General features: G+C 31.1%; 1 protein-coding gene across 4 annotated transcripts in view; it reads left to right on the top strand.

Moving 5' to 3' along the window:
- The first annotated feature begins 400 nt into the window (after positions 1-400).
- LOC127720707 (uncharacterized) overlaps positions 401-18938 on the top strand; it is a 29970-nt gene continuing 11432 nt past the window's right edge. For 2 of the 4 annotated variants that reach the window (XR_007990937.1, XM_052227462.1), the window contains exons 1-10: positions 404-564; positions 1569-1634; positions 7809-7886; positions 9266-9356; positions 11161-11316; positions 11637-11783; positions 12092-12173; positions 13113-13157; positions 16599-16678; positions 17641-17713. Coding sequence is in view for 3 of the 4 variants with exons in the window: in XM_052227462.1 (XP_052083422.1) it covers positions 7848-7886; positions 9266-9356; positions 11161-11316; positions 11637-11783; positions 12092-12173; positions 13113-13157; positions 16599-16678; positions 17641-17713 (713 nt within the window). In the remaining variant the exon portion in view is untranslated. Of the gene's footprint in view, positions 565-1568; positions 1635-7808; positions 7887-9265; positions 9357-11160; positions 11317-11636; positions 11784-12091; positions 12174-13112; positions 13158-16598; positions 16679-17640; positions 17714-18938 lie in introns of all 4 variants that reach the window. The other 2 variants (XM_052227465.1, XM_052227464.1) reach the window with 2 other exon arrangements.

Below are 18938 nucleotides of genomic sequence, written 5' to 3'. Positions count from 1 at the left end.
TTTACAAATTTTGCAAAAAATGCAAATAACTCCTGTAACTTGAATATCACGTTAACTATTGAAGTCAATTAAAATGATTTCCTTAAAAACATTTTATCGATAGACGGAAAATACTCGGAAAACTATATGAGAATACTCTTAAAGAATTAGATGTATTATAATGCAATATAAGATGTCCTATCGATAGCATTCTTAAGACATATGTGTCATTTTTAAAATATACATGTAACACTAAACCTTGCTATTCTTTAGGGTAACTGCTTTCCTGAATGACACCGTAGAAATACATTTTGTTAAAAGAATTCAAATCTTAACAGTCTAGCTATCTAGGTCATTCTTATACCTGTTATTTATTTTTGAACAGGTAAATACCCACTCAAGGAATATCCCATGATTTTAAAGATTATACTCAAAATTTAAATCATCATATTAACTATGTAAACGGACGCTTCAGAAATGTGTGTACTTGTAAAAGTATTTTAACTGTTTGAAAGTTTTTATAACTACCAATAATGACATCTGAACGGATTGCTTATTATAAAAATTGCTTCTATATAACAAAATGTAAGTACTAAGTCTTGTAAATAATCCACAGTTAGAACGTTTAATATATTTGATATATAGACAAAATGCTAAAATAGATTTTCTCTCTGGATGATCAAATTTGGAATGAAATTACGTTCGACACTAAAAAAATCATTTTTATGTTCGATAACGGTAATCTCAACAGAATTTGTCTAGCTCATCAGGTCTAAGGATCCCAAGTTGATTTGATTTGATTTTTTGTGTTTTAACGCCACTTTTAAGCACCTCTTTTGGGCTATTTCGTGGCGGCTAGTTTTTATTGGTCGAGGAAGCCGGAGTGCCCGGAGAAAACCACCGACCTTCGATAGGAAAACTGACAATCCTAGTCTATGAAGATTGGAGTCGAGTGCACGCGCACGAGCGGGGTTCGAACTCACAACCTCAGTGTTGACTGGCTAGTGATTACAGTAGTAACTACTTAGACCACTCGGCCACCGAGGCCCCGGATTCCAAGTTAACTTTACATTTAAATATTTATCTTGTCCTACTTTTTAAAGAAGAACAAGAATTCTCACAAGTATTTATTATAATAGCTTATAAACAGGTGTTACTTTATAAAAAAACTATAAAGAGAAAGTGGCAGTTGGGTTTGAAAAATCTTGTCCCCGAAGATTAAAAATATTTTAGTTCCTTAAGATTTTGCAGTTTTACACATATTTACACATCTTACCAAAAAGCTTTCCAACATTTATATTTTTGTAATAATGGCAATATCCGAGCAATTCAAATATTTCTTTAATTTTGTCATCAGCACAATATGCTGCGATTCAGAAGACATAGATATATGTACCAATATTATACAATTTTATGTACAATTTATCTCGATAACAGGAAATTGGATGAACATGACTTTTTGTTATGAATTGCACTTTAAATGATATAATAGAATATTAATAAATCATTGACAATACTTTCAAGAGGAAGGATTTTAATATGGAAACATGGATTATCAGTACGGATTATTTTGTATTGTATATTTTTAGTTGTTTACTTCCTTACTAATCGGATGGCGCCTCGGAAACTATGGATGATCAATTCTCATTGTTGAGGTAAAATGATCATTATGGTCCGAGTACACAGTTATTTCGTAGTGCATTTCTTTTAGACAATAAATGAAAATTAAAAAAATCCCACCTGCGCTTTCTCAATAATATTTTTACAGTGTGTTGTACTACTTTTGGGACAAATTATATCAAAATTATAGAAAACTTCATCGGCTCTAACTCAAAATATGGACAATTTTATGTTAAGGGGGTCTTGAAATCTTTTGACAGCTTCCGAAGTGCTAATTTTTAACCTTTTTCAGCTGGACCAAATCACTACTTTACCTTAAAATTCATGACCCAAATTTTTTTACAGTGTAATTTCATCCCCCTACTTGCTATTTGAGGCATAAAACATGGAGAAATAAATTTGGAAGGGGTATAAAAAAAACTGGCAAGTAACACACTGTCCACACTAGGGACTATATGTGTGGACAACGAAAATCAAAGGACGATAACTGTGTACTCGGACCTTATTACTAAATGTTACTGATATAATCTCCGAGATTTTATTGCCACACGTCTAGAAGTCATTGAAATTTCATATTAAGGATTCAAAGCTTCTATCAATATATATTTATTGTAATCTGGTTTATCGGTACTGGTTATATTGTATTTCGACAGTCACTTCCTCATTTTTAAATAGGAATCTTATAAGCATGACTTATTCATAATTGGTTTACAATTATTCAATTGTTTACAAACGGTCATTCACTATTCTCTTTGTTTTTATTACATACTTATAGTCTTATAGTCGTAGGTATGAGAGTAAGTAAGGTCAAATTCAATCTGTTTTATTTCCGTATGTAGTAAACTTCAAGCTTCCTGCTTGAATTACTTAAAAAACACAAAACCACATTGACAAACAGTCGAAAACGAGCGTATAACTTTGGTTCATATTATTACATGATAACTAAGTGACAATCAACTGAATAATATATGCTATTTGAGTACTCGTATACAATAACACAATTCGACGTAGCTTAGAGAAAAGTGTCAATTAGCTGAGAGATGAGATGTATCGACGTTTAGTTCTTCTAGAGTGGTACCTTTTAATTAAGAAAAAAATGTTTATAGGAAGAATTCCATATTTTGCATTTTATTTTCCAAATTCAAGTATCTGTTACGGGTGACACATATCCTTTAATTCATTCATGAATAAACAAAACTTGCGATTTTTCATTAGTTTATTAGAGTGATACACTAATCATGGCAAAACAATGATAACAAACGTTCGACAGACCAACGGCTTCAGACAGTGTCAGGATTTGTACCGTTAAAAAAATTGTTCCATCTTTAATTTAGTACAGTGAAATGAGGCCAGTCGCAATTTCAAAAATGCACCAAAAGGTCAAAGAAAAGTCTTCATCCTCAGAAATGTATATACTAAATATGTCAAGCACATGATTCTCCCTAATTTTTTAAGGTTTGTGTGAATAAAGTAAACAAAACCTGATAAAAAATTTACTAAACAATAACTTCTAATAATAACAAAACATTAGATATGACCACTGATAAAAACACAAATGGGTCATCATAAAAAAAACATGCAAAACTATGTTATTTTGGTCTTTTTAAGTCACAGACATGAAAATATATCAAAATAACACTTGTATATGTTAGATATGAATGTTTTGTGATACACTATATACAGTTTACAGTATGAAATGTTATAAAAACATCCTTAATGTTTTCTTAAACCCTTGGATATAGCCAGAATTTACTGTTATTTTTTACTAAAATATCTTTCAGACCTGAAATAGGACTATTGTTCATATCATTTGTTATTAGGATTTATCACTATTTATTGCATTTTGATACATACAAACATTTTTAATGATTTGGGAGGTGTATGTTTGTTTTATAATAAAACATTTCAACAAAATGAAGAGTCTCATTTTTTTAAGTCACTGGTGTAACCAAAAGACAAATTGGTTGGGTAAGAGTTATCTTTCTCAAGATTTCAGCATTTACAATAGTTTCTCTTCTAGCAATGTTATCTGTAAGCATGTTATTCAAAAGAAAAATAAATCAATGTTGAAAATTTAGTGAAAAAATCTTAAAAGTAAGTGAAAGCTATATCGTAAATGAAAATAGTGTCCATGGTGTACCCTTATAAAAATCATTTTCCGAAAGATTTCCTGAACTTTGATTTATGAAAAGATATTGATTGTAGAAACATGCACCAGGAACAACATATAAAATAGGGGAATGGAACACTTAATTTGTAACTAAATCTAAAAATACACCTGTAAATCATTGGTGTTACTGTTAATGGTGAGACCACTTTAATAAAATAACACCACTGACCAGTTTAGTAACACCACTGAATATGTTATGACAATCAACATTTTTTTGTGTTTCTTTCATGTTTGACAAGCGAAAAATCATATCATTTATGAAATATAATACTTATTTAACAATGTTTTAACAATATAATGTATTACATATACAAAGTTTTCACAAACTGGTGTATGCTTGTAACACCAATGACACTATTTAGTAACACTATTGACATTTTTAGTTATTGATGTTATGTTATATAATTTGAGATTTTTTAGCCTAAGAATTATTTTTTTTTCTTTTTCTTTTGCTCAGTTTTCTTTGTTTTGTGTTCAGTACTTAATAAAAGTAAAATTTGAAATGTGTTGTCAATGGTGATACTTTTGTGTCATTGTAGTTACTGAAGGGTCAGTGGTGTTACTATATAAAAATGCAATAATTTTTATTTTTTTTATTAACAAATGAAAGTGTTTTAGGTCGTATACGAAGGATTAGGCATTATCTAATCATTCAGTCTTACAAATTTTACATATATTTAGTTTAAGTGTATTTTTTAATATTAACAACGGCCATAATTAGGACAGCCAACTTTTTTACAACAATTTACTCTGAAATTTATGTTTAAATAGAATGCATACCTATGAAAATAATGTCATTAAGTAGTAATTTTAACCTTATTAAATAACAACAAATTGGAACACATTTTTGATATTTAACAATATTTTTAGTAAATAAATGCATGTTTTATATTGGTAACACCATTGACATGGTTCTATCAGAGGATGACCTAAATTTGTTAAAATTGCTCAAAAAGGTCAAAGAAAATTTACATTCTCATGTAAAAATCAGTTTACAAAAAAAAGTAAAATCACTAAAATACTGAACTCCGATGAAAATTCAAAAAGGAAAGTCCCTAATCAAATGGTAAAATCAAAAGCTCAAACACATCAAACGAATGGATAACAACTGTCATATTCCTGACTTGGTACAGGCATTTTCTTATGTAGAAAATGGTGGATTGAACCTGGTTTTATAGCTTGCTAAACCTCTCACTTGTCTGACAGTCGCATCAAATTCCATTATATTGACAACGATGCGTGAACAAAACAAACAGACACATTTCTCGCTGCATTGAAGACCTGTTGGTGACCTTCTGCTGTTGTCTGTTCTATGGTCGGGTTGTTGTCTCTTTGACACATTCCCCATTTCCATTCTCAATTTTACAATAGGTAAAAATGTCAAAAATAGGGGTACAGCAGTCAACATTGTGTTATCATCTTAATCACTATAAAAACAAACAAATGTAACGAAGAAGCACAAAAAGGCATACATCAAATTTAACATCCTCATTTTGCTTTTTTATTATACGATTTTATTTATCTATGTAAAATCCACCCATAAAGGATGGAAGGTTTTAAGTACTGGCGGAAAATCGCGCGTTTGAAATTCGCACAGGTAGACATAAAATAATTTTGTCGTTCAAAGTATGACGGGATATATAAGTACAGAGTCACGTAAAATGGATATCACAAAAACAGACTTAACAGTAAAAGTAATATTAATAAATAAAATAAAATAATATTTTGTGGTTCAAAGTATGACGGGATACATAAGTACAGAGTCACGTCAAATGTATATCACAAAAAAAAAACAGACTTAACAGTAAAAGTAATATTAATAAATAAAATAATTTTGTCGTACAAAGTATGACGGGATACATAAGTACAGAGTCACGTCAAATGGATATCTCAAAAAAACAGACTTAACAGTAAAAGTAAAATTAATAAAGACAAATAAAAGAATACTATAACACGTTATTAAGATGATAAACAACGTTAGTACGCAGAATCTATACTTCAAGACCATCGTGTATTATTTGTGAAGTTGATACGGAATATTTATCAACAAGGTCTTGGTACCTTCCGATGAACTTTTTTAGAAAAAGGACGAGACTAAACCCTTATAGTTTAGTTTGTAATGTAGCAATATTTTACTATGTATGATCTCTAATGTATGTAGGAAGTGGACTTTAAAAAGAAAACAAAACGTGGGCGATTCACGGAAAAAGAAGAGTAATTGTGTTTTGTAACTTATTCTAAGGATAAATACCCATAGAGTTCATTTATTAACCTTCAATAATGTGCTTAAAATACTTAAACATTTTAGGAAGTTTTAAAAGAGAATTTGAACTGACAAAAAATATACGTTGATCTAACATTAACACCAAATGGCCAAATACAGTAGGAATAATGCAGAAACCACTCCTAATTCGAACAGCAAGCTATAAAGGGCCCCAAAAATTACTAGTGTAAAACCATTCAAACGGGAAAACCAACGGTCTAATCTATATAAAAAACGAGAAACACTTATGAACCACATCAATAAACGACAACTACTGAACATCAGATTCCTGACTTAGGACAGGTGCATACAATTGCAGCGGGATTAAACGTTTTAATGGTACCAAAACTTCACCCTTATCTGAAACAATAGTGTAACATCACAACATAGAAAGACACACTATAAAATATCAATTGAAATGGCTTAACTCAATCAAAAGACATATTAACACCAGTAAACATACACTGAACAAATAAATTTGATCTATGATACAATGTAAATACAAAATAAATAAACTAAGGAAAGAATAATTAAAGTAACATGTTATACCGCTGTGAAATGTTAAACAATTTAAGAAAAACAATATGCTTAAACAAAAATATCAGCCATTTGAAATTACTTTAAACACAGGTAAATGAAAATAATTTTGTTGTTAGGTAAATGTTTTTAAGCTCAGAAGTTCGTAAAACAAAACTAATCGCTAAAATGAGAGTCTCAGTGATTCAGATGATAGTCAAACAGATATGTAACCATAAGAGAATCGGCGCCGGTTTTCTGTTTTCATTTTGAAAGATATTTAGCAATTGCGCAAAATTACAAATTTTGATTGCAATATTTTCTCAGATTAGCACAATCATATAATAACTACATTGTTGAAGGCCTTACGGTGCCCTATACTATAGTTGAAAATTTCTGCTTTGGTCACTTGGGGAGAGTTGTCTAATTGGCAATCATACAACATCTTCTTATTTTTATACATACAGAAAATATGTAATTAAAATTGAGAATGGAAATATGTAATTACACTACATATATGTTATAGTTAAGAAAAAGATAAATTGATTTATTATTGATTTTAAAATTGTCACAGGGACAGTAATATTAACAATTACCACGAGGAATTTTGTTTAGGTATTTATTTCCGCCCTAGAAGAATAACATTTAAAATCTAATTACCACTGAAACTAAATAGTTATGGAACTTTTTAAATACATTATAAAAAATTCTGGAAAGAAAATTGTTGGAGTTTCTATGAACAAAACAATAAGATTATAAGAGAAAGTTTTCATAATTGAAAATCCCATCTCGGATCAAATACGTTTAGGTCCCTATAAACCATAAACTACAAGTAACTATAAGATGGATCATAAAGATCCCTAGCGTTTCATAAGGAATAAAAGCTTCTGTATTAATTAAAATAATGCTTAAATAAAAAAGAGGCGGAAGATAACAGAAAGACAAAACTCGTAAGTAGAAGATAGACCGACAAACCATGTCACAAAAACGAAATAAGAACAAAAAACGGAAGGGTAAGCAAATGTGATACTCCTTATAAATACGTTAATGCAATGTCTTGTAATTAAACACTACTAACAACTTTTTTTCGCAGAAAATCATACACTCCAGATACAAAGAAATACTGCATGGTGTCCGTGTAAAGTGCTACTATATCCGTACTTTTCATTTCGCCACTTAAAACACTTAAAAATACTTTTATAAAACATTATTGCTACCGTTTCTATATCACGATCTATCTTATATTTTTATATATTGTAGATCACTGTATCTAGAGGTTCTATAACGTTAGTGCAAAGCATGTGGACCTTGCGGCTTTTAGTAATCGATTTACTTGTGGTGAGTAGTTCTGAATGATACGAACCCTTTCTATTAACCTCTTACCGATGGCGCGTCACATTCTGCTTCTTCTGTTTCTACTCTTTCAACATTAGTATATTTCATTCAAAACTATCCTCATTTTCCATACGGCTTTTTTATTCTTTTGCCTTATAATCAATGTTCAGTACTGCTTTATATCTACTTTAAGGTGGTACCCAACACCTTGACTAACATTAATTTGGCTCGTTTAATTTTCCTAAAATTTTGACAAAATGTTTACTTTGACCCTTTGACAAAAATATAAAAATTTCAAAAAATTTGAACCAACCACTTTATCAGAAAAATTTCTTTGGTTATATAGCAGTTTGACAAACACTAATTTTGATCATTGAGAAGCTTAATATTTCCTTAACAGTACAACGTAATTAAAACGTTTAGCTGATTTTTACAGAGTTATCTCCCTGTAGTGTTAGGTACCACTTTAATTATCATGTCTTCGTGTTAGTATATTTGGTACGATAATGGCAAGTGGTATTAAAAAAAGTTATAGACCTTTAGATACAAAATTATCAATTTGAGGCAACTTAGAACTTTCAAATGAACAAAATAACAGAATTTTCAAAATTTCATCAAAAGGTCAAACATATTTATTGTACCTTCATAAAACGTTATTGGTATTGATACGGAACATCATCATCATCAACGCTAACGTCATCATCACGGAATTATATGACTGTTCAATATTTCCTTCTTTTTTAACCTAAAGCTAGTATTATATTCTATAAACTGTCTGTTTTACATGCATGCTCATTATATTATTATTGTACTTATTTATATTGTATTATGGAGAAGGCTTCATAAATATGATTTACTTGTGACTAATCCATTATGCTTAATCTAGCAAATAAAATATGTTTAAACTAACGAATATCATATCTTCAAAATTAAGAAAACACTTGCAACACTCAAATATAGGGAAAAACTTAAGAAACGAAATTTTGAAATACACAATGTACGCATTTCTGTAATAGATTTTATCAGGTACGCTCAATACGTGATACTAAATAGGAAATACAGTCTGAAAGCACAAAAAGACAAAAAGGTTTAACAATTACATGATTATGATCTTAAAAACGTGGTGCTCAAAAGGCAAATACAGTCTGAGAGCATAAAAAGCCAAAAAGGGCTAAACAATTACATCATTATGACCTTAAATAGTTACAGCAAAATGTATCTTCCTAGTGGCAGCAATAACGAATTATCACAAGCATGCATTAGATTAGATCAGCGGGACAATTGTTTTTTTTTTTTAAACTAATGAACAATATTTTATATAATTAAAGGGGAATCTTAACGAAGACGGCAATGAATATATATGAAAATATTTAAATTTGTAGATTGGATTTTGTGAAACTACTGAACAATATATCGTACGAAAAATTGGTAGTGACACTAAGCGCTGTATACCCATATCTAACTGTGAACCTGGTAAGTAAATTGGAGTAATTTTGATAAAAAAATAATGAGAGAGGAAAATGATGTAATACGTATGCAGTAGTAGATGTATATCATGTATATTTACACTAAGCTAAGCAATATATTGCAGAAGTAAAGCAATAAGTACAACTTTAAAAGTAGAAATTATAATGAATATTTAATTATCGTGTGAAAGTTAGAATTTATTCATGAAAATAACTGACCACAAACGTTCTATTAATATCCAAGAGTTATTCCTCTTAACCATCTTAACCTAGGTCTACATGTTTAGCTTTAGTTTTGTTTTAAATCTGAATTTTGACATTTTAACTAACAAGTCAATATACTGCCTTTGTACCTTCAATGTCGGTATTTTACTTGTATCACTTGTATATTTTAACTAACAAGTTGATATACTGCCTTTGTGCCTTCAATGTCGGTATTTTACTTGTATCATGGGTACATTTTAACTAACAAGTTAGTATACTGCCTTTGTGCCTTCATCGTCGGTATTTTACTTGTACATGTATCACTGGTAGATTTTAACTAGCAAGTCAATATACTGCCTTTGTATCTTCAATGTCGATAGTTTACTTGTATCACTGGTAGATTTTAACTAACAAGTCAATATACTGCCTTTTTACCTTCAATGTCGATAGTTTACTTGTATCACTTGTACATTTTAACTAACAAGTCAATATACTGCCTTTTTACCTTCAATGTCGGTATTTTACTTGTATCACTTGTACATTTTAACTAGCAAGTCAATATACTGCCTTTTTACCTTCAATGTCGATAGTTTACTTGTATCACTTGTACATTTTAACTAACAAGTCAATATACTGCCTTTTTACCTTCAATGTCGATAGTTTACTTGTATCACTTGTACATTTTAACTAACAAGTCAATATACCGCCTTGTACCTTCAATGTCGGTATTTTACTTGTATCACTTGTACATTTTAACTAACAAGTTAGTATACTGCCTTTGTGCCTTTATCGTCGGTATTTTACTTGTACATGTATCACTGGTAGATTTTAACTAACAAGTCAATATACTGCCTTTGTACCTTCAATGTCGGTATTTTACTTGTATCACAGGTGCATTGTACCTAACAAGTCAATATACTGCCTTTGTACCTTCAATGTCGGTATTTTACTTGTATTACTTGTACATTTTAACTAACAAGTCAATATACTGCCTTTGTGCCTTCAATGTCGGTATTTTACTTGTATCACTTGTACATTTTAACTAACAAGTCAATATACCGCCTTGTACCTTCAATGTCGGTATTTTACTTGTATCACTTGTACATTTTAACTAACAAGTTAGTATACTGCCTTTGTGCCTTTATCGTCGGTATTTTACTTGTACATGTATCACTGGTAGATTTTAACTAACAAGTCAATATACTGCCTTTGTACCTTCAATGTCGGTATTTTACTTGTATCACAGGTGCATTGTACCTAACAAGTCAATATACTGCCTTTGTACCTTCAATGTCGGTATTTTACTTGTATTACTTGTACATTTTAACTAACAAGTCAATATACTGCCTTTGTGCCTTCAATGTCGGTATTTTACGTAATGATCAGTTTGAAATTTTGTTCATTAAAAACAAAATAGAAAATTCTCTACTGTCAATTCTTCTAACTTAACCTTTTCAAGCTATATAATCCCGAGTGATTGAGAAAACACAATATAGATTATGTCTTCATGAATATATGAACGAAAAGATTCGTAGATATGTTTTGTACAATGAACTGTTTAGGCATTTGTTTTTATTATATGTACAACATTATTTATTTAATTTTAGGACATGAAATTTTACCATGCAAAGTTGAATACACAAAAGACATCTGTACATCGTGTCCTTCAGGACTTGTCCAGCCTGATTATATACAGTCTACAGTGGATCTGAAACTTACAACGTGTTTTGAGAATAAAAATGATGATAAATGTGCTGCACATGGTATCTAATCTAAACAAAGTTTATTATTTGATCTATTTCTATCTAACATTTCATATTTTTAAATTGATTTGTTTTTCATTTTTTCGATCAGCGTTTTCGTCTATATCAACACAGCCCTTTCACATGCTAAGTATACAACTTAAACACATTTTCTATAAAATTAAAATAATTTTCGGTCAGAATTATTGAACCAATAAACATTTTACTTATTATTTTCTTTATTTGCCCTTTCAGACTACAGCTTAAAGAAACTACTTTTCTGTTTACACCGTATTCATTTTATGCTGTCACTTTTCCTGTACTTATTTTAAACATTTCAGATCTTGAGCCTAGTCGCGAATACAATGCCAAAGCTTGTGCTTTTGCAAAGTATTGTAAGTGTAATACAGACGAGTGTTACTATGGCGACCCATGTGCCTGTAGTACACGTGAATGTGGCATAAATGAAAGTTTGCATAAAAATGGAAGTGAGTAGTGATTTCTTAAGTAAAGCCTACGTTTAAACCTTTGTCGTAGTACGTTAATCACTCATAAACATATTTAATACTATAAATTCAAAAATAAATATTTTGGTTAAGTTAGTTAGACTATATGTTTTTAATTTTTTGGATTGTCTTTAATCAAATATGAGATTCATTATATATAATTAACAGATTGTCCCGGCTTAATTGCCATAAGCCAACAAATATGTTCTTCAAATGCCAAATACAGCAAGTTAATTAAGCAAGGTGGAAGATACATTAATACTTTACATGCCTCTTCTTTGATATTACAGCATGTGTCAAATGTTCACCAGGTACCAGGAAGTACAAAACCGGTTGTGGGCTATGTTCCCCATTCCAGGTAACATCAGAAAGGTACAGATTTTCCTTATAATTAGTTTATTTTTTAATTTATTCGTGCTGTTATGTTAGCAATATGAATCGTTCTGAAATTTTATTTAAAAATATTACAAAGGAATGGCTATCTTTATGGCAAAGCCTTTGTCGAAACAACTCTTTAAACAAAATGAGAAAAGAGATACAAAATATACTTGAAATCTGAAGAACACTTTTATTAATGAACAAGGATCATTGTTAACTGAATTTACATATTTTTGTTATTGACATATCAATTAATTATCTCCTAGAGTAACTACAATCAGCTATTGATGATAAAATGTGTCTATTTGGCTGTATGAGATGTATACGCAGCTACAAGTTCAAACAATTGTGGACTCGTACTACAAGATGCATAATTTCAGCGGAATTGGCCATAGATGCCTTGGAGTTAAAAATCTTAAAGTTTCGAACAATTAAAACATTTCATGAAAAATAAATTTACAGAAAATGAATCCACAATTTTCTACATCAGAAAATGCCTGTATTACGTCAGGAATATGACAGTTGTTATCCATTTGTTTGATGTGTTTGAGCTTTTGATTTTGCCATTTGATTAGGGACTTTCCGTTTTGAATTTTTGTCGGAGTGCGGTATTTTTGTTATTTTACTTTTTACCGTATCAATGACTTTTCCTGGTCTATTAGCTATATAATATTTCTACTGTATACTGTAATAAGCTCATACTTTGCATTGATTGGATCATGCATTTTACCATTTGAACGGCAATTCGCAATCCTGTATCAATTCACTGTAAAAAAAAATATTCATTGCAGTATGCTAGATTCCTTGTGGTTTATGTTTCATTCTGCTCTTTGCAAGGCACAGCCATTTGTGTGTTCTCTCATAAAATGGTCCGACGACTTAAGCATGCTGTCATTATTAATCCTGTCATAACAGCTGGTATATTTTTTTCAGCATGAAGGAAACACAGAGACCTTTAACGTCTATGAAAACACAAAGGTACGAATGTATGTGTAAAAATCAATTAAGCATTAACTTCTGCTAAAGTGTCAACTCCCTCAGGCAAGTTTAGGTTGATCTTAGATGGATTTGTCTATTTTTTATATCTTCTTGGTTATATAGTTCTTAAACTGTTACGGTTCCTTTACACCCTTGGCTTTCAGATTTTCGGTTTTGAACGTTCCTGATGAAGGTAAATTCACAAAAGCGCTTCGGACCCATGAAATTTATATCGTTTTTTTTTCATTCTCTACACTTCAAATTAAAAAGAAGAACGTACTAAAAATGATATATTTATTCCACTGAAAATTGATAAAAACAAAATTTGTAACACAATAAATTCTCCTGATGTGTGCATAGCTAGTTTAACATCCCCTACAGAGTTCATGCATATTCCTCAGTTTTTTTCTATTTTGTTGATATAAAACAAGAGTTTCAAACTATTTTACTTATTTGATTTTTAATTCAAAAACACATGTTGAAAACATATTGCACTGCTTGGGAAAATTATAAATGCTTAGACTCTGAAAATGCCAGAGGATATACAAAAGAAAGTGTGGTCTTAAGAGTTTATCGGCTTTGTTTTTTTCTCTCTTTATGTCTGTTTTATTTTTGCTTATGAGTTTTGATAGCCTCTTTGGGATCTTTTGCCTCATTTTGATAATATGAGAACAAACATCCATATAGGTGTAATCCCACCAAATCATAGTACGTCACATCCTTTGCATACGAAAAAGGGTTGAAAAAAATATTCCCTTGAATTTAACAGTTGTAGGAAAATAATCCTACATTTCAATGCAATAAAACATTTCTGAGTCATAAACATATATTTTGGGTGTTTCAAAGCACCATTCTTTTTTTATTTGGTGTTTCTATAAAATATTTTGGAAAAGAGGGACGAAAGATACCAGAGGGACAGTCAAACTCATAGATCGAAAACAAACTGACAACGCCATGGCCAAAAATAAAAAGACAAACAGACAAATAATAGTACAGATGACACAACATAGAAAACTAAAGACTAAGCAACACGAACCCTACCAAAAACTGGGGGTGATCTCAGGTGCTCCGGAAGGGTAAGCAGATCCTGCTCCACATGTTGCACCCGTCGTGTTGCTTATGTTATTAAAAATCCGGTAAAAAGTCTAATTCGGTAGGTCACATTCGTGAAAAGGGAAGGGTATTGTAGTTACGACATAAGGAACATATCCGATATCATCTGTGAAACGGTTATTCCATAACGGTCAACCAACTCGTGATGGCGTCCGTAAAATTTACGAAGGGATGATTTCAACTTCACCATTTGGAACTCTTGGTTTAATAGCTTCCTTGTGAGCAGCAATCCTCTATCAAGGAAATCATGATAGGAAATACAAGCCCGGGAATATCGTATCAATTGGGAGATATATACTCCGTATGCAGGCGCTGCTGGAATGTTGCTACATAGAAATGGAAAGTTCACAATTGGGAAGTTGAAATCATCTCTTTTGTCGTAAAGTTTTGTTTTCAACCGACCCTCATTGTCAATTTCTAGATGTAAGTCAAGATATGAGGCAGACTTTACTGTAGTATCCTTTATCTCTAGTTCGATGGGATAGATTCCTTCAACATAGTCATCAAATTTTGTATTATTTAGTGAGAGAACATCATCTATATAGCGGAACGTAAAGTTAAAGGATATTGCTAACTTCTTATCTTTCTTCCTAAGAAGTTCCTGTATAAAGTCAGCCTCATACTAATAAAGAAACAAGTCGGCAAGAAGAGGGGCTTAATTGGTTCCCATTGGAATACCGACAGTCTGTTGAAAAACAAGTCCTCCAAACGTAACAAATATGTTGTCAATCAAGAAATCAAGCATCTTGATAATGTCAGTTTCAGAGAATTTTTTGTTTGAATCAGAGTGATTCTTTACAAAGTAGGATTTATTCCTCCCCAAGACAAGATACTTGTATCTACGTTCGCCATTCTTTTTAATGAAAGAAAGTAATACCAACTCTTTCAATTTGTCTTTTAGTTTGGAATGGGGAATACTTGTGTAAAGTGTAGAAAAGTCAAATGTTTTAATACTATTGCAAGATGAGAGAGTCTTAGATTGTATGTACCCTAAAAGATCTTTGGAATTTTTTACTATCCACATCTGATTCACGCCACCTCTAGAATAGGCAGTTTCACTATAACTTTGGAGCCCGGCTTTGATTGCTGATAAAATAGATGTTAATAATTTAGAAAGAGTGGAGTACTTGGAAGACCCAGCAATATACCGTTGTTTGTAAGGACACTTATGTAGTTTAGGTATCCAATACAGTGATGAAAGATCCAGTTCTACATCTTTGGTTGAAATTCCAAAGGAACATAGAACAGACCTTTGATTATCCAGGATTTCCTCTTTAGTAAGTGTCGTTAGGGTATATGTTGAGTTTTCAAGTGAATTGTCAATACCTAATTCATTTATCAAGCAGTTTATGTAATGATATTTACACACAAAAACGATGTTGTTTGGGGCTTTATCTGCGAGGACAACAACATATTTGTCATGGAGGTAGGACAAGTGTTTTGCAACATTTGGGTCTTTAAAGATTGACAGACCCATTCAGTTTCTTAATTCTGATTTGTATCAACGACCTCACAGCCTTTATCCATTCGGAAAGAGTATCTACGTCTTCTTTCTTGCGTTTAGCCCATTGCCTGGCATAATCCTCGACTGAATCCATCAGTATTTTGAAGTTGTATTTCCAATTGATGGATTTAAGCTCACGATATTTCGGACCTCTGGATAACAAATAACAAAGTGTTATTGACAATGATGAGGTCTCCGGTAATAACGTGGCCAGTCGGATTATATGTGAATTGGGAACTAGCACAGGTGCAATCAGGAGGTTTAGACTTGAAGTCGTCAATGTTGAGATCCTGCAAAACGTGTTTGTAATTGAAAAGTTTAGTTGCAATTGGTTTGGTGTAGGTATAAGAAATTATTGGTACAGACTGATCTTTAAAATAAGGAGGTATTTTCGAATAAACTAATTTATGATGAAGGACATTGCCTAAGTTGACGCCATCGAGACCTTTGTTGGCAAAGGAAAGTTTTAAGAAAAGATCTTTTCTCTTTTTCTCATTTCTTTTGGAAACTTTAGGTTACATGGTTACTAAAGCTTGTAAACAGGAAAGGGTTGGAAATTTGATTGGTTAACTTCCAGTGATAGTTATTATCTTATATGCAATGAAATGTTATGTAAAATTTTGTATGTAGTACTGGACAGGATAAACCTTTACTCATGCCAAGTATTTCTATATTTAAAACAAAGATAAATTTGGCACAGTTTTTTGAAAAGTGCAAATTTAACAAAGACTAACAGGGGAAAAACAAGGGTGGTATTACACCTATTAAAAAGTCTTGGTTTAATAAATTTCTTCAAAAATAGTAATTTATTTCCTGGTTTACAGTGCACAAGATGTTACAAACGGTAATGAGGAACGTACAGTGGTGACTTTGGTTCCAAGCAATGGTATAATGCAATCAAAAGGTAAAATATTCCATAAATTTAAACACGAAAACGTAATAAAACTAGAAACTAAAATAGAATTGTCTTTGTTCACAGTCAGCGACTCAATGACTGTTTTGATATAATTGCTTATGCATATACGGAAAAGTGACACAATGAAATTATTAAGTACAACTGATGGTATGGAAGAAAAGGTGGGCGTATGATAAGAAGCATATCAAAATAAAAAAAAGATCTTAAAATTAGGCTATGAGGTGGCTTCTGAAGGTTTCTGAATTTTCTTATTAAATAAAAGAATTGTAAAGCACTCAAGTTAAAAGTGTAAGACAAGTTTCAAAGATATAAATGATAAACAATTGTCTAATGTGCTGTGACTGTCTGAAGAGAAAGTCTTTGATATCCGAATTGAAAAATGTAAAAATGGCTTTATCAACCCTTCACTTTAGATTTGGGTACTTTTAAATAAGTAAACTGAACAATATAATCATAACGCAGTACTTTCCATCAAATCATATCATTTCATATTTTTAAAAAAAGTAAATCGCGTCGTCGACAACAACACGTGTGAACCGAAAACATAACACACTGGTAATTCATTTAGTGTTCATTCAGATATTTCTCCTGCTGCATTTATCGCATTTCCTGTGCTATGGGATATGAGATGAATATACTTATTGTTAATATTTTTTTGGCATTCACGACAGTCAAGGTTCTTTATTTAATGATTTCTTTTGTTTTAGATATTCAAATGCATTTTTTAGTTTTAAGTATGTTTTCGTTTCCTGTTCCAATTTACTCTCTTGGGAGAATTATCAATTACAGCGTTTAAAACGAAGTTTGAAGACTTATTATTTTTTAAACAGTCGTTTATTAGCAGGTGTAAAGATTCTGTATTCATATTTTACGAGAAATGTTAAGTAGTATTGTATGTCCATCACATTTCAGTCAGATTATACTCATCATTTAGGTTTTTCATTACACAGGCAGAAAAACTCAAGGAAGGGAAGAGACAACAGTTTCAACAATTACAGGATCTTCAAACACATTGATTGCAGTGTAAGAATACAAACTTACTATGCGGTGAATGTTAAAAGAAATAACACTAAAAGTGTGAAGTATTTTGCAGTTAAAAAATTCAGATCAAACATATACCTCACACGTATACATTGAAATAACTAAAAAAAGTCAAAACAAGAACAGACAACACCATGTCCAACGATAATTTACTTACGGGCAAACCAGTCCGAAAACAGCACAAACAAAATTCTATTTATGTGTAATATTGGTCCCTTTAAATGCATACGAGAGTCAGCAGTTCCTGCTCTTTTAGTGAAGTTTGTTTCGTTATTTTCCTCATGGCAAATAAAAATCCGGTGAAAGTCGCATTTGATAATGTTTCAATTTCGAACTGGAGTTACGGAATAATATCTGTTGTCACCTTTGACATATGGCAGATTCCATATAAGAAAGTGAAACAACTCCCATAAGCACGTTAGGCAAAAATCATAAGCAATGAACTTCTGTTTTTGAATACATGCTTTACTAATAAAGATAAAGACAATTTGACCAAAAAAAAAATTATGAGCATCATCCTTTTTAAATAAACGAAGCCTTAAATATTATGTTTCTGACATAAGATTTGACAGACTTTATTGTTTCTGACATAAGATTTGACAGACTTTATTTTTTCTGACATAAGATTTGACAGACTTTATTATTTCTGACATAAGATTTGACAGACTTTATTTTTTCTGACATAAGATTTGACAGACTTTATTATTTCTGACATAAGATTTGACAGACAAATTGAGTTTCTGACATAAGATTTTGACAGACTTGATTCTGACATAAGATTTTTCATACATAAGATATTTTGACAGACAATATATATTTGTTTTTTTTGACTGACATTTGAAATCAAATCCTAGTTGAAAGTCATTTTTAAAACTCCTGGAAAATACTGCAGCCTAACATCTAACAAGATTTCACTACAGGTCAAAGAACTTTAACTGTTAGCACATTCAAATGTTTCAGACATAAGAAAACAAGTTTGACAGATCTTATGTAGGAAACATATAAGTTAAAACTATTACTTGAATAAAGTTAAATGAAAGAATCAACATGTGTTTTTTCTTATGCACAGCATGACTTACAGTTTTAACTGGCATATATTGGAACCTACAATGATTTTGAAAGTTTTTACAGCGATGTTCCTGACATAAGATTTATTGACAGACACTGAGCTATAAAGCAAGATATTTGAAAGTGAAAAAAAATATAT

Source organism: Mytilus californianus, unplaced genomic scaffold (assembly GCF_021869535.1).
Source record: "Mytilus californianus isolate M0D057914Y unplaced genomic scaffold, xbMytCali1.0.p SCAF_11, whole genome shotgun sequence".
NCBI lineage: Eukaryota > Metazoa > Mollusca > Bivalvia > Mytilida > Mytilidae > Mytilus > Mytilus californianus.
This window is presented reverse-complemented; position numbering and strand designations above follow the sequence as displayed.